This window comes from Procambarus clarkii, chromosome 62 (assembly GCF_040958095.1).
Source record: "Procambarus clarkii isolate CNS0578487 chromosome 62, FALCON_Pclarkii_2.0, whole genome shotgun sequence".
NCBI lineage: Eukaryota > Metazoa > Arthropoda > Malacostraca > Decapoda > Cambaridae > Procambarus > Procambarus clarkii.
Window position 1 is genome coordinate 25,182,606 of NC_091211.1, and position 15,077 is coordinate 25,197,682.

A 15,077-nucleotide genomic window follows, 5' to 3' on the forward strand; every position below is an offset into this window, starting at 1 on the left:
ATTGTATAAAGACGGGTACTCCTAAAACACTCGCATGAAGCGATATGTGTACTGTATAAGTCCATTGTGCTCAAGAAGCAGGGTTTCACAGACTGGAACAGGTCATTTAACAATGTTGTTGTTGCATACTAAGTTGCCAGATGGCTCAAGGCGAGGAAAACACTGTTGCATGTATGATGCTGCTGCCACTTAGTGGGAGTAGACAGCCCTGCAGCGAACTGGTGATTAGTGAGTGGACTTCATTAGTGGTTACTTGTAATACTCTGGAGAGTTTGGAAAGGCTTTGGATTGATGATGATTTTTATTTTTGAAGTCTTTCCCAGATTTCCCCCAACACTAGATAGACTCTGCAGAGGTCATTTGTAAGGTTGCAGGTGGCTCTGATAGCAGAATGTTACCCAACTTGATTGCTAGTGATCCTAACCAATAGCAACAGTAGATTTTACTTTAATGAGAGACCAAGTGAAATTGCTTAGAAATTGTTGACCAGGCTACACACCAGAAGGTGAAGGGACGACGACGTTTTGGTCCATCCTGGACCATTCTCAATCGACTTGAGAATGGTCCAGGACGGACTGAAACGTCGTCGTCCCTTCACCTTTTGGTGTGTGGTCTGGTCAACATACTTTAGCCACGTTATTGCGACTCATCGCCTGCTTAGAAATTGTGAAACGAGTGTCTCTAAGTTAGACTACTTATAGTTAAAATGTACTGCAATTTTGCTCAAGAGAGGGAGTAGGAAAACCTAACATTTACTTTTGTATTTGATATGTGTGTTTCAAATTTAATTTGAAACTTGAAAATTTGAAGTGTGGTTTCAAATTTAATAACCAGCAAATTATATTTATTCCAGGATATTGTTAGTTACTGTGTGAGTGTTGGCCTGGCAGATAAAGTATCGTGGTACTTTAGCCATGTGCAGGGACCACTGGATAATGATGCTGGTGTTGTTGAGGTCATTCTAGCAGCTATGAGGCTCGTCTCTGCCCTGGCCAAAACACTTGCCATAAGGTTGGTATTATGTTTGCATTACATGGATGACCTTGTGGTGATTGCTATGACAGCATGTGCTCAGAAATAGTCATAAGTGTTGTTAGATGCATTTGTAGTTTACACCATCTTATAATTGAATTAGGTGGTAATTATTTATATAAATGATATAGTGAAGAAACAATGTGAGCCCGCCAAACACACACCAAAACTACGACGTTGGTACAACGTTTGAACAAGTTTTAACACCTAACCAGTTATAACAACCAATATAGCAAGTTGTAACAACGTTCTAATACGTCATGAACACGTTAAGCCAAGATGTAACAACTTTATTACAAGTTGTAACAAGGGGAAAATAGAGACAGTTTCGGTTTGTGTTTCCAGGGAGGGGGGTTGTTACTGTTGTACTTGCAGTGTGTTCCCAGGTTGAATAGAGCACCAAGTTCTGACAAACCATGTAGTGAACACCAAGTGGCTACTAGGTTTCATAAAGCTGACTCACAGCTATGTATTTCTGTACCGTTTGTTTTATATCCATGTTTAGCTAACAACTTCATTGCTGCCGAGTGTTAGAATACCACACTATTATATGCTACTGTGTAATAACTTTACTATTTGTGCCAATAAATTATTTTTGGTTTACTCAACTACCCATTTAACTTGCTTGTGCGAACTCAGTTTTTCAGTCTTTGAAGTGTTTGCAGAGAATAGTGAGGGGTACCTCTTGAAGGAGTGTACCTTCTGAAGGAGTGAGAGTTCCCAGAGAACACAATAATACAGAGTAATAAATATGCAATGCTCTCTCTTGACTAACTGGAAATGGGAGTAATTTTAAAAGTTGATTTACTATACACATAATTAGTTTAAATATTATGCAAGTAAGGGTACTATGCAGTCAGATTCCCTCTTGATACGTACACTATATCTACTTCATTAAGTGCAATGGCATGTTAAATGTCTTTCCTGCATGTGTGTTTGTTCATTGAATTTCCATCTTTTATATTTTAAAAAAGAATACTAATTATGGCATTATCAGACTTGTAAGAGAGCATTTTATTTTACTAGGTGTGATTTTTATAAACAAATACTGGACAAACAAATTGCATTAATGTGATGTAGTTATGGCATTTTCAGATTCTGTTCTAAGATTATAATATATTATCTGCAGAAGTGAGATTAGCTTTATATAAAAAACCTAGCATCATAACTTTACATGAGTGTTTGTAATTATGGCTTCTTTATTTCAGGTCATTACCAGAAGATCCTACACAATTAATTGGTACTCTTCATGTAACTGATGCCTGTGGGGTAGTTAGCCTTTTGTATGGTATTCTTCTGCATCAAGGGGGGAGATCATCTCTGCCTCAGGCACCTCCAAAACTCTCACAAACTACACATGCCATTACTGTTGCAGCTACCACATTACTGCATAACCTCGCTTCCCTGGATCTCGCCATGTTTCAGGTAATAGGAAACCCATTCTCCATTTTTCCATTCCTTTTCTGAACATGTGACTCTAGGTTGCTCCTTTAAGTAATATTTCACTTTCCATGGACATTGAGAACTCCAGTCTGTATCGGTGCAACTTTCCATCTCCTAATATGTTGTGGATCTTTTCTAAAGGAGTAAGGGAGTCACTGGAGAAGTCTCAGTTCCATTCTAAATGACTGTCAAAAGGTACATTTATTCTTACTGCAAAAATATCCTTCCAGCCATTATTGATATAAAATAGACTGCCAAGTATTGCTGTTATTCCTAACAACCATTAATGAGTTTGTCACTTGGCTGCTGCTGTTCCCAGTTCCCAGGTGGCAGCACCAGTTGTGTAAACAGACCACTGGGGAAATTCACGTCTGCCTACCTTTTGTCTACTTTTTGTTGGTTCCAGAAATCAATGTTGCTCACGGCTAGTCTCTGTCCCTGTCCGGGCCTCCTGAGTGTTGGTCTGGTCAACCAGGCTGTTTGACACTGCTGCTGACATATGAATCACAGCACTGTTGATCAGGTATCCTTTGGAAGTGTCGGTTTCTTTTTTGAGCAGAGAGGGAGGTTGGGTAGGTACATAAGAGATACCGCTACATACAAAATAGTAATGGGAATCGACAGAATTGACAAGGAAGCATTCTTGAGACCTGGAACTTCAAGAACAAGAGGTCATAGATTTAAGCTAATTAAATAAAGCTGCAGAAGAAATAAAAAAATTACTTTCACAAACAGAATGGTAGACAATTGGAACAAGTTAAGTGAAAAGGTGGTGGATGCCAAAACTGTCTTTCAAAGCATTATATGACAGAGTCCTGGGAAGATGGGACACCACGAGCATAGCTCTCATCCTGTAACTACACTAAAGTAATTTTACTTGGGTAATTACTGGAACTCTTTGGTTGTTCGGTGTCGCAGTAGATTAGAAAGAAATAAAGAAATGCATGTGTACATATTTTTACCACCTTAGATAAATATCCGTCTGAAATTATTCTTACATTTCAGTACAAGACTTTAGTAGTATGAAACAAAAACATATCAACCCGCGATAGCTTCTTAATATTCTAAAGACTTTACATGATTCACAGTTTATTGATACCCTTTACAATTTTCAACAATAATTTTATAAATGCAATCCTACATGTCTTTGCTATAATTTTGGTACATTGCTGCAGTATGGTTTTTGTGCTGTTATTTAGCTCTTTGCTGTAGTCTTGTACTTTCTTAAAGTTTCTGGAATATTTTATTAACTCATGGAGGTCACCTTGATGACAGCTGGGTATAAAAGAAGTCGTCACATGGAACCAATTAAACTTTCAGTTAAATTATACCAAGTGTAGCTAAAGTGTTTGTATATATTTGGAGCCAGCTGTGTAAGATATACATTGTGATGACAATATTTTCAATGTGTTTGTGTTGCAGGGTGTGCTGGGGAGTGAAGGCATTTCCTTGGAGTTTCGTCATATTGCCAGTTATCTCCTCTGGTACTGTTCACACTGGCCTTGTGAGGATATTCTCCACAACATTATTCCTCTTGTTGGATTCTTTGCTGTAAACAATAGAGAAAATCAGGTTTGTTGGTTATTTAGTAGTACTGTATTTGCAATGTGTTTTACCATAGTTAAAAATAAATATTTTTATATCCTGTGTGACGGACCCCTGGAGATAGGTACTGAAATAAACATATTTCTTCATTTACTGCTGTAGTTTGTAATAATTAATGTATTGTTTATATAAATCAGTCTATATATTTTAAAAAATTTTGAGTCTATGGTGTTTTACCATAGAGAAAAATTAAAATTTTGATATCCCGTGCAATGGATGTCCGGAGATGTGTACTGAAGTACTGTATACATATTTCTTCATTTACAGCTGTAGTTTGTAATAATTGATGCATTGTTTATATAAATCAGTCTTTATATTCTAAAAATTTTTGTTTATCTTTATCAGCTTACGAAATGACTCTGGTTTTCTTTAGGATAATCTTGAATCCATATTCATTTAACATTAATTTGTACATGTAGAATTAGATGTTAGCCATCAGTACTGCTTACTCAAGGTGATCAAAGACAAGAATATAAAGGAAGAAATTAGGTGCACTGAGGTGGGAAAAATTAAGGGATTACATTTTGTAACAATTTCCCAAGAAGTTGTATGAGAACCTAAGTAGCTTTGCTGACTGTAAGGAAGATATTAAGGATTTCTGAAACCTATTATAGGCAGTATTAGCAGTGTTGTTGGAATCAACCACACAAGTGTGTGTGTGGATGTGTAAAGCAGTATATACTGTATTATGGACATTTAAACATGATACACAAAGGTTTGAACTTAATGCTAGAATACAGGGAATAAGCAAGTTAATATAACAACGTAGTTAATAAAACAAGAATAGTTTAGTGTTGCAGTAAGATGTAGAATTAACACTTCTACGTAAGAATGTAATAATTAAGAAAGCTGCAGAAGACCTATACAAGGAAGCTCCCGTTTACATCCTTACAAACGTGTTCATATTATGTTTACCCTCCACTCGAAACAATCAGTCAATCAATCATACATTTATTGTTACAGGTACTTGGTAATTTATCCCATAAATCGACAACTCTGTTTCCAAACCAATATTTACCCAGGTTTTTCTAGATATAAGTTTAGCCACTTTATATCAGCTATTTTGAGTAATGTTTCCAAACCAATATTTACCCAGTTTTTTTAGATATAAGTTTAGCCACTTTATATCAGCTATTTCGAGTAATATTTTGTGTTGATAAATTTATAATCTTATTTATACCCCCTTTGTTATGTCCTTTCATCCATTTATTAACTTAATCATATCACCCCTTGCTCCTCATCTTTCTAGATCATGTTAGATAAGCTTTTGGAGGGGGCTTCAGTGACCCCCTTTTCCAAAGTCCACTCAAGCTGACTTGAGTTTGGCTATGGAGAAAGTTATTTAATTGTTGCAAAAAAAAAAGTAGAAAAATAATGTTCAGCTTGGCAGCACGAAATGATATTTGGCTGGTGTTGCGGGTATATTTTACGATAATGCTTGCTTGCAGATGGTGATACAGAGCGGTGAAGTACCAAGTGTGTTGCAGCAGTTGTGCAATCTTCCATGGCAGTACTTTAGTGAGCCCAACCTCACAGCTGTGCTCTTCCCTACTCTATTAGCCTGCTGCCTTCATAATCATGATAACATGATTATTCTCCAACAGGAGATGAGCTTCCAGGTAATTAATTACTTAAATTGGGACAGTATCACGAGTTTATATTTGAATATCTATTGTTTACCGCTTGAGATTCGAAGTAAACAAAGGCTCTCCTTGGTTTGTCATAAAACATTCCCAGTAGGTTGGCTGCTGAATATATATGTAAATATAGTATCGGTGTTAACTATCATTTTTGTGACCTTCTTTCAGGTTCTAGAGGACTTCCTACATAATAATCAAGCTTCGGATAAGCCTCTTATCCACATACTTGAGAGAACTCATGTTCAGGGCTGAGATTGCTCACCACGGCAATGTTACAGTGTTGCCACACCATCTGCCTTCTTATCTGTTGTAACTGTAACTTGCTTCTTAATTACTTTATGTCTCGCCATTAGTGTGTAATGCTGGGTGTGTTGATTATCATGATATATTGTTTTCATACTTGGTATTACATTGTATTGTAATAGAATCTCAGACAACAACACGTATGCATTATGTTCTAAGATATTACACTTACAGATTATTCTGTACTAAATATACCCTTGAGCATTAACATTTCAATTAAATTAAATGAAGTTATCATTGTACTGTAGGTGAGATTACCGTTATGTTCTTTAATAAGTTTTGTACTAAATAGTTATGTAGCAAGCCAATTTTATATCAGATTAGCAAACCTGCAACTGTAAGCAGCTTACTGTTTAATACATGTTTTGTTTCAGTGACTTAATTAGTGCACATTACTCTCTGTTTAAACAATTATCATAACATTTATTTAAGCATTTAAATATTTTCAAATGACACATACTGCTGAGATTATGAAATAATTTTTATTAACCTAATGAAAGAAGATCCTCATTATTTGGTCAAGTGACTACTTGAGGTGTTTTGTTTTCATAGTAAGCAGTGACAAAAACAGTAATGTGTATACTCTTAGTTTGACTTCACTCAGGATGTTTACAACTGTTAGATTGTACCGTAGTGCCATCTTACACCATCTTACACATATTTCAGCTGTAAGTCATACAAGGTTAGTTGTCATAAAAAAAGTGATGCAGCATACTTTAACATGGTAATACACAATATATGAAGACCCTGTCATGTATGTCTCAATTAAGAAAGGCTTAAGACGTTCTGAGCATTCACATCATAGCTACAAATACTTTGTAACATACGCTGTGTACACTTGAGTAAATGTGTGGTAGTTTACAGCTGTAGGAAGGTGTTTTGTAACGTGATCGTCTTTATCTACATGTGTGGAGGTTTATAAACAAAGAAAATGACACTACATATAGTTGTATAATATCCAAATTTAAAGCAAAAGATATTTAACTAGATTAATGTGATTGTTAAGTTTAATCTATTATATATATATATATAAGTATGCGTGTGCTTACTAACCTAGTTGTGCTTGCGAGGGTTGAGCTTTGGCTCTTTGGCCCCGCTTCTCGACTGTCAATCAACTGGTGTATGGATTCCGGAGCCTATTGGGCTCTATCATATTTACATTTGAAACTGTGTATGGAGTCTGCCTCCACCACATTACTGCCTAATGCATTCCATCTGTTAACTACTCTGACACTGAAAAAATTCTTTCTAAGGTCTTTGTGGCTCATCTGGGTACTAAGTTTCCACGTGTGTCTCCTTGTTCATGTTCCACCCGTGCTAAATAGTTTGTCTTTGTCCACCCTGTCAATTCCTCTGAAAATTTTGTAGGTGGTTATCATGTCTCCCCCTTATTCTTCTGTCTTCCAGCGATGTGAGGTTTAGCTTCCATAGGCTTTCCTCGTAGCTCATTCCTCTCAGTTCTGGGACTAGTTTGGTGGTGTATGTATATATATATATGTGTGTGTGTGTGTCTCTCTCTGTTTGGTGTAAATTTGTGTGTCATTGCCTAATAGCCAGAACTGCACTACTTTGTCTAGTATGTAAGGTCCAATTTGCCAAACAGACTGAATTATTTTTGTTATTTTCAAATATATCTTTCCAAATTGGTTCTTTTCTAACAATCTATTTTATTAGAAACATGAATTACTGTCTTAGTTATGTTACAATGTTAGGTTTGGGGAGGGTACGTTAGCTTAGATTTGATCAAATTTGTTAGTTTTGACTCAAATAAAATAAAATGGCAATCATATATAATACAATACACCCTGTGTATATATATATAATACAAAAGAACATTATGTTCTTTCTTGTGTGAGAGAAACACTTGTCTGAAACACACATTAGAAAGAACTTTTTCAGTGACAGAGTAGTTAACAAATGGTATGTATTAAGATATGATGTGGTGGAGGCAGACTTCATACACAGTTTCAAATGTAGATATGAATAGATATGCCCAATAGACTCGGGAGTCTATACGCCAACACGCACGCACATACACACAAAATGTTTTGTTATTTTGTTTGAGGGTGAGCATGTACCACAATGTTGGGATGGGGAGTTACATACCATATTATGAATAGATATCTGAAATTTCATAAGAGGCAGTTATAAAAATGTGTGATAGATTGGATGTGAATTGAGCATCCACGCAGTGAGTGTGGATATAACCAAAGACAATGAAGTGGAAGAATGGTTACAGTTTCCTAGCACCAATATTAATTATACAAATACTGTATATATAGTTGTGGGAGAAACAAAGTTAAGCTTGTACCTCTCTGTCACTTTGTACCCTTCTTGAAAATACTTTAAACTTGTTCAGACAGTAGTTTGATCAAAGCCTGATCTTTAACATTTAATGTAAGAAATGAGATCATAAGAAAAAGTTAACCTAATTTTAACTTGTTTATAACTCAACTTTTCTGTGGGGAGCCCCTTGTGGCTCCCTGGAGCTACTGTACTGATATAGTGCCAAAGTACTAGGTGCCATCAGTCGTTTTTTCAGCCTACCAGGGACCACAAGCCAGAACCTGGCCCCCTCAGAGAGGTGCAAGGAGTAGTGGCACTAAGATAAAATGGTCTATGACATTTAATCGTGATCTCCACCACCAAAGAAGCTCCCAAAAAAATCAGTGAACCAAAACAGACCACTGCTGGTGATAAGGATAACTGCAGCCTCAGAACTGCCAAAAGAACTCCCCCAGCAATGTAAACAATAACAAAAATTAATGAAACTAGTGCTAGCTCGTTCTCATCACATCTCCCCCTCATTTGAGGAGAGGAGGGAGGCAGCCAGCAGCTCCACCCTCAGTGTTTGGTGGTGATAGACAGTGTGAGGTGCCCTCATGTCGTCGCTCTGGCCCTGGTGTCCTGCTTTTCAGGTGAGAGGGGGGTTTTGCCTTTGTGGCCGTTCCTGTGCACTTTGGTGCAATGTGAGCCAGATGTTAGTGCGTGCAGCTGCATGTGCTCAGAGTTATCTTCCCTGGGTGCTCCTTTAGTGCTTCCCTTGGAGTGTTCGGGATTTACTTTCTTAGGGGGATCTCCTCACTTGTGGTGGCCCTCGTCCAGGGTGAGTCAGTTGTCATTGGATTTCTTTCCTTGGGTTGATTTTGGCTGACAAGGGGGTACACTGGTTACTTGCAAGCCACAATTACAGTGCACTGAGGTCAGCCTTCACAGCCGCAGGAGACAGGTTCTGTTGGACTGGATCGTTGTGTTGGCCAGGTAAATGCAGTGATAGCCATGTTTATTGGGGCCTGGGGCTGAAGTCCATCTGACACCATATTTTGTGTCCTCCTATGTGGACATGTGGAGCTATTGGAATCAAATTTGGAATATTAGTATTCATCAACTTAGGATATAGATCTTTGTTTAACATTGACTGCATTGCATTAGATGATCAACACCGAACAATCACCACACTTTGATGGCTAAAGATCTGTTGCACCTAATTTTAACTATAATCTTGAAGGTTTTCTACTTTGTAATAAAATTTATTAAACTGTGTTCATAATTTTGTCTAAATACAATGCTTATTACATTGTTCATACATTCCATGTTATGCAGCTGTGACTTATTCTATAATTCTATAAATTTTCTTGTATTTTTTTCATGCTTCTATATTTGTATGAAGTCCAAATACCTCTTACTTTGTCAAAACTAAATGTCAGATGATTAAAGGCATGAATCAATTCATAATGAATTTTGTGGCATTTCATAATTCATAATGATCAATTTTGTGGCATTTCATAATTTATAATGATAAATTTTGTGGCATTTGATCAATTGATAATGAATTTATTGTGGCATTTTGTAACCCTTAAAACAAACATGTCACATAGTTGTAACACTCTCTTTAATTACAGCATTGTGTACCGTGGCTAAATTACAGTGTGCCAGATACACCTGTTAAAGTTAATGCATTTATTTCTTTTTATATTTTAAATTACTGTGGTAATTGAAAGGTAAGGCAATTATCAGGAGAAAGCAGTAAGCCATACTACTAAATAACACGTGGAAGGGATGATGATGATAAGAGTTTAGGATAAGATGGGGGAAAGGAATTGTGCTCTCATGGGGCTGTGATATACTTGTGGTTACATTAAGTGTTCCTTACCACTCTACAGGGCTCCTGGGCTGCTAATATAATAAATTAAAGCTTAACAATTAGACAGCTCACCAAGCAGGGGGCATGTAGGCCTGGCCCCCAGGAAGATTGTTCCTATCAAATGTTCTGTTACCAAGAGTAAATCACATTCCCCGACACTGGGCACGATGAAATCTGAGTAAGTTTACAGGTTTATTAATCACAGTTCTTCCCCTCATATCAAATCCCCTTGCACTGCCTGTTGACATTTACTTTATGCTTAGTAATCCCCCTGGGACAGGAATAAAGGTTCACAAACAAAATATTTTAGGCAGGCCTAAAACCTCATGAAGGAGGTACACTTAGAATATTCCTTAACCCCACAGTACATAAGCAAATCCTCTCCATCTTTACTTCCACAAAACACAATAACAGTGAGGCAAGACTAGAGTTGCACACAATAATAACAGTTATTTAATGAAACCAGTGGCCAGTACATAAGTGAAAATATGGACTTACCTGGTGTAACAATCCCGAAAAGTCAACAGAACAAATCAGTCCTACACCAGCCTCGGCTACACATTGAAAATGGCATCCTCATGCTGCCTCGACCAGCCCAATTTCATACAATAATGTGTCTTATTTGTAATCATACAACCACCACCAATCTCTTTAAAACACACAATATATGATATAACCTGGCTGCCTCTTAATTAACTAATTTACTCACTAATGTTTCTTAAAACTAGCCAGGAGCTTACATGGCTATCACAATCAGTCATGTATCTGGCAGCATTGTAGGTTCAGCCACTCCGAGACCTAATATATACACTTTATTTGCAATATATCGTGTTCCACTATCCAAGACCACCCATGGTCATAAGTTCCAAACCACTTTTTTAGTAATTAAAAGTTAAACAATATAATGCAGTACTATACTTATCAACTAACGAATTATTACATAATTCAAGGAGTTTTCATGTGCTGTTTTGTAGTTATGACCAGGTTGTAAGTGATATGTAGTGTAAAATATTATTTGTGCTAAGCAAGTGGTATAGATATGACAATTTTGTGCATGAGAAAATAGTATTTGTAGAGAAGCACCAGGATAAGGGTGGGCTTTTGTTTGTAGATAATGTTTTACTCGCAATTGCTCATTATGTTTAACTAATACAGTGCTAGAGCTTATGACTGAAGAAAGAGAAGAGGGCTTATGTCAGGGATGTAATGGTTTAGTTAGCTCAGATGTAAGGGAGTGCGAGTGTGTGTGTATATTTGTTACATGTACTCCCACACATCTCTGATCTCACTGCACTCTCACCCCTGACTTAATCCTCCTTTGCTTACACCTTTTTCCTTTATAGGTGTTAGTCCTGTATATAAGTTAGATTTGTAAATGCCCTTAAAGGTGGAACATTGTATACAAATAGTCTCATCTCATCTTATTTTTTTCTGTATCATTGTCAACACTTTATGCTCTCTCCAACTAAAATAATTAAGCTGATTAAAAAGAGGAGTACAGTATTCATATTGAGGCTAGTAATTTTCATCCAGAAATATTACTAACAATTACATACGCACGTCTGTTGTGAGGTTTCACAGACATCATTCTGAATTTGAGAGATGGGGGTCAAACCTAAATTAACACTTGCATTTTGATGGTGAAATGTACATTATCCACTCATGAAACTTAATTAAATATAAATTTATTAACATTGTGTTTATCAAATTGTTCCAATGGCAGCTGCATAAGTTAGCAGAGCTTTGTAAGCCATGCAATGTATTTACATTTACAAGTGTTCAGAAGGACTATTTGTGAATGTTGATGCCTGTATATTCTCTTTATGTTTGTGGTGATTTCTTTGATAATCTAGTGATATTTGGTGCTGCAACTTATAGCTAATATAATATACACCCCATCATGGAGAAGTAAAATAAAAAAATGTTTATAAACGTTCTTGACCTTACATTGCTTTATGGTTCCAATATTGGAATAACTACTGTATAAATGGTGGTGATTTGTCTTATCATACGAGTGAGAAATCACTTGGTCATACCATTTCAACAAATTTCATGTTCAACATCAAATGGCTAAATAAATAAATGCTTATAAACATTTATGTATTGTGTACTACCAACACACTTTTGTCCATTTTGCGTCATGTGCATATCCCAGAAGGGTATGTATTATATAAAGAGTTCTGTGGGTCCTAAACATTTTCCTTAGCATAAATTATGTCTGGTTAATGTATGTCATTGTTAGTCATAGAAATGATTTTCACAGTACTGTATATTATTCAAGGGCTAACTGAGATTTTATGAAAATGATACAAATTTTGTACTTAGGTGTATGTTGTAATTTTTGTCATCTTTTAATGTACATTATTACGGGGCATTAAATATTTAATTGCCAAATACGATTTGTGATTATTGTGTTTGTAGACAAACCAAGAGTTTTTGATCAGCTTCCTCATAAGCCATTGCAGAGATGTGAAAGATAACCTCCAATGGTCTTAAGGGATTTAGGTTACATTAATATAAAAGTTCATTTTTTGACAATGCTTTAAAATGATAACTACATTTATACTTTCTGCTGTCATCCTCTTTTCATAATAATTTAAAGCTTTATCCAACCAGTCAGTAGTTTTTAGGTATTTTTGTTACTCTAAATTGCCGATGTTAAATATTTTTTTGTATAGAAAGTTTGTAAGTTAAGTGAGCTTTCATAAAGCTAACAAATTTTATATATATATATATATATATATATATATATATATATATATAAATATATATATATATATATATATATATATATATATATATATATACATACATATATATATTAATTAGTTCTTTCTCAATATAATTGCAGCTACAGTATTGCATTTTGTATTTATCAGGTTTCTTACTATAATCTTGGTTAAAGCCAAACATTAAATATGAATTTGCCTTTGGAAATCAATAAATCTGACCAAACATTTTTGAAACTGGTGTAAGAATGCAATGTTTGAGCAACATGTGACATTTATTTTGTAATATTTTGTTTTTCCCCACAGGCAATATATGAACACAAATTTACGTTGGGCTGCCTTCTAGCTAGTGTCAAGATTGATATGCCTCCACCCATAAACGTGATGTGCGGGGAAGGTAATACCAACATTTGTCTGTCTGTCTTGTGCATCTAAAACGATGATTTCAGACACCAAAGAGTATACCTGAAGTTGTTCCTCGGAGATGGTCATTGACGGCACCGATAGTTGTTATTATTAAAAGCTAGTGCATAATAATAATAAGTGAAGAAAAAATGTGTGGTCTATAGATAGGGGCAGTGCATCTCATTTCTAGATTGGTACGTCATTTCATATTTGAGTAGCAATGAACACTAATGACTGCTACAGAAATCAATAAAATTGTGCATTTTTTTTCTTAATGCTTAGAATGGAAGTTTCAAGTTGGCTATTGTTAGTTGTTATTAAGAATCATAACTATAAACTATGGTAGGAAAACCAAACGGACATCTAGAGCATTATGCATGTCTTACTGATTTGAAAATAATATTGCTAATGAATGTAAAACATTAATAAATATAAATTTACTTAGAAATGTGCTCATTTTATTACTATGTGCAAAAACAAATGTAAAATTACCCAAACCTACCCAGAACTTTATAGAATTATGTATATAAGAAAAATAAAACATTTTCCTACTACAATATTGGTATCGAATGTAGAACGTAAATAAACAATTTGACTTTAAACTGTGCCAATTTTTATAAATTGGACCTAAAACAGAATTTCTCAAAACTACCCAAACAACAAATCCAGAGGAGCCGTTACACACAGAAATCACAATAGCGTGATGCATCAATGAACAAATCCACAAGGGCAGTGACGAGGATTCGAACCTACGAATCTCGAGCGTAGGTTCGAATCCTCGTCACGGCCCTTGTGGATTTGTTCCAGAGGAGCCGTGATGAGGGTTGGAACCTGTGTGTTGGGGGTTCCCAGGAACACTCATTGTCTTTTACCCAAAACAAAACAAAATATTTTTATTTGTATAATTTCTTATGTTTTCTATCTACTTTTTATTATTAATATTATAGTACTGTATGTTAATCACTGTAATTTTGTTTGGAAATATGGAAATTTTGTAAAGAAATATGACCAAAAGCAAATGTAGAATTACCGAAAACCTCTTGAATAGCATAAATAAAAAATTAAAATTCTGTGATGTATTTCCCTAATATAATATTGATATTGAATGTAGAATGTGAATAAATATAATACTACATGGAAATATGACCAAAATCAAATGTAAAATTACCCAAAACTTCTTGAATAGCATAAATAAAAAATTAAAATTCTGGAATGTATTTTCCTAATATAATATTGATATTGAATGTAGAATGTGAATAAATATTACTTTAAATGGAAATACTGTGCTAATTGTATAATGAAATATGATAAAAAAAAAAATGCAGAATTGTCCAAAAACTACCCAAAATGTTTTGAATTGCATAAAATACAGTATAACATTTTACAATAATAATGCTGTTTATATGTTATGATTAGTAATGTGTGACCTGACAGCCCTCACAAGATTGACTGTAGCCAACATGGTTGAGGAATGAGGTAAGAAATGGTTTTAAACATGTTAAAAATAGCATTGTTAATTATTTATATGTCAACTAAATGCTTGGTACATTGGTGAAGCCTTTAAGAATGAACAATAAGCTGACAGCCTTAAAATGATACAGTAAATAGGCACTCAAACATATAAATAGCTTTATGCGAACAAGCCTGAATGGTCCCCCACCGCCGGCACCGAGGCCGGCGGTGGGGTGGTTCAAATAGCCTCGGCTATCACCTCATTATGTCCGGTCGTGATGGTCAAGTGGATTAAGGCGTCTTGTACATACCAGTTGCGTTGCT

At 35.5% G+C, this 15,077-nt stretch overlaps 1 protein-coding gene across 4 annotated transcripts in view; it reads left to right on the forward strand.

Annotated features, from left to right (window-relative positions):
• ssp3 (short spindle 3) overlaps positions 1–14,509 on the forward strand; it is a 66,925-nt gene extending 52,416 nt beyond the window's left edge. For all 4 annotated transcript variants that reach the window (XM_069308355.1, XM_045755780.2, XM_045755779.2 and 1 more), the window contains 5 exons: positions 854–1,011; positions 2,241–2,457; positions 3,898–4,047; positions 5,529–5,699; positions 5,889–14,509. In XM_069308355.1, the coding sequence (XP_069164456.1) occupies positions 854–1,011; positions 2,241–2,457; positions 3,898–4,047; positions 5,529–5,699; positions 5,889–5,972 (780 nt within the window). In that variant the 3' untranslated portion in view covers positions 5,973–14,509. The remainder of the gene's footprint in view (positions 1–853; positions 1,012–2,240; positions 2,458–3,897; positions 4,048–5,528; positions 5,700–5,888) is intronic.
• Positions 14,510–15,077: the final 568 nt, after the last annotated feature.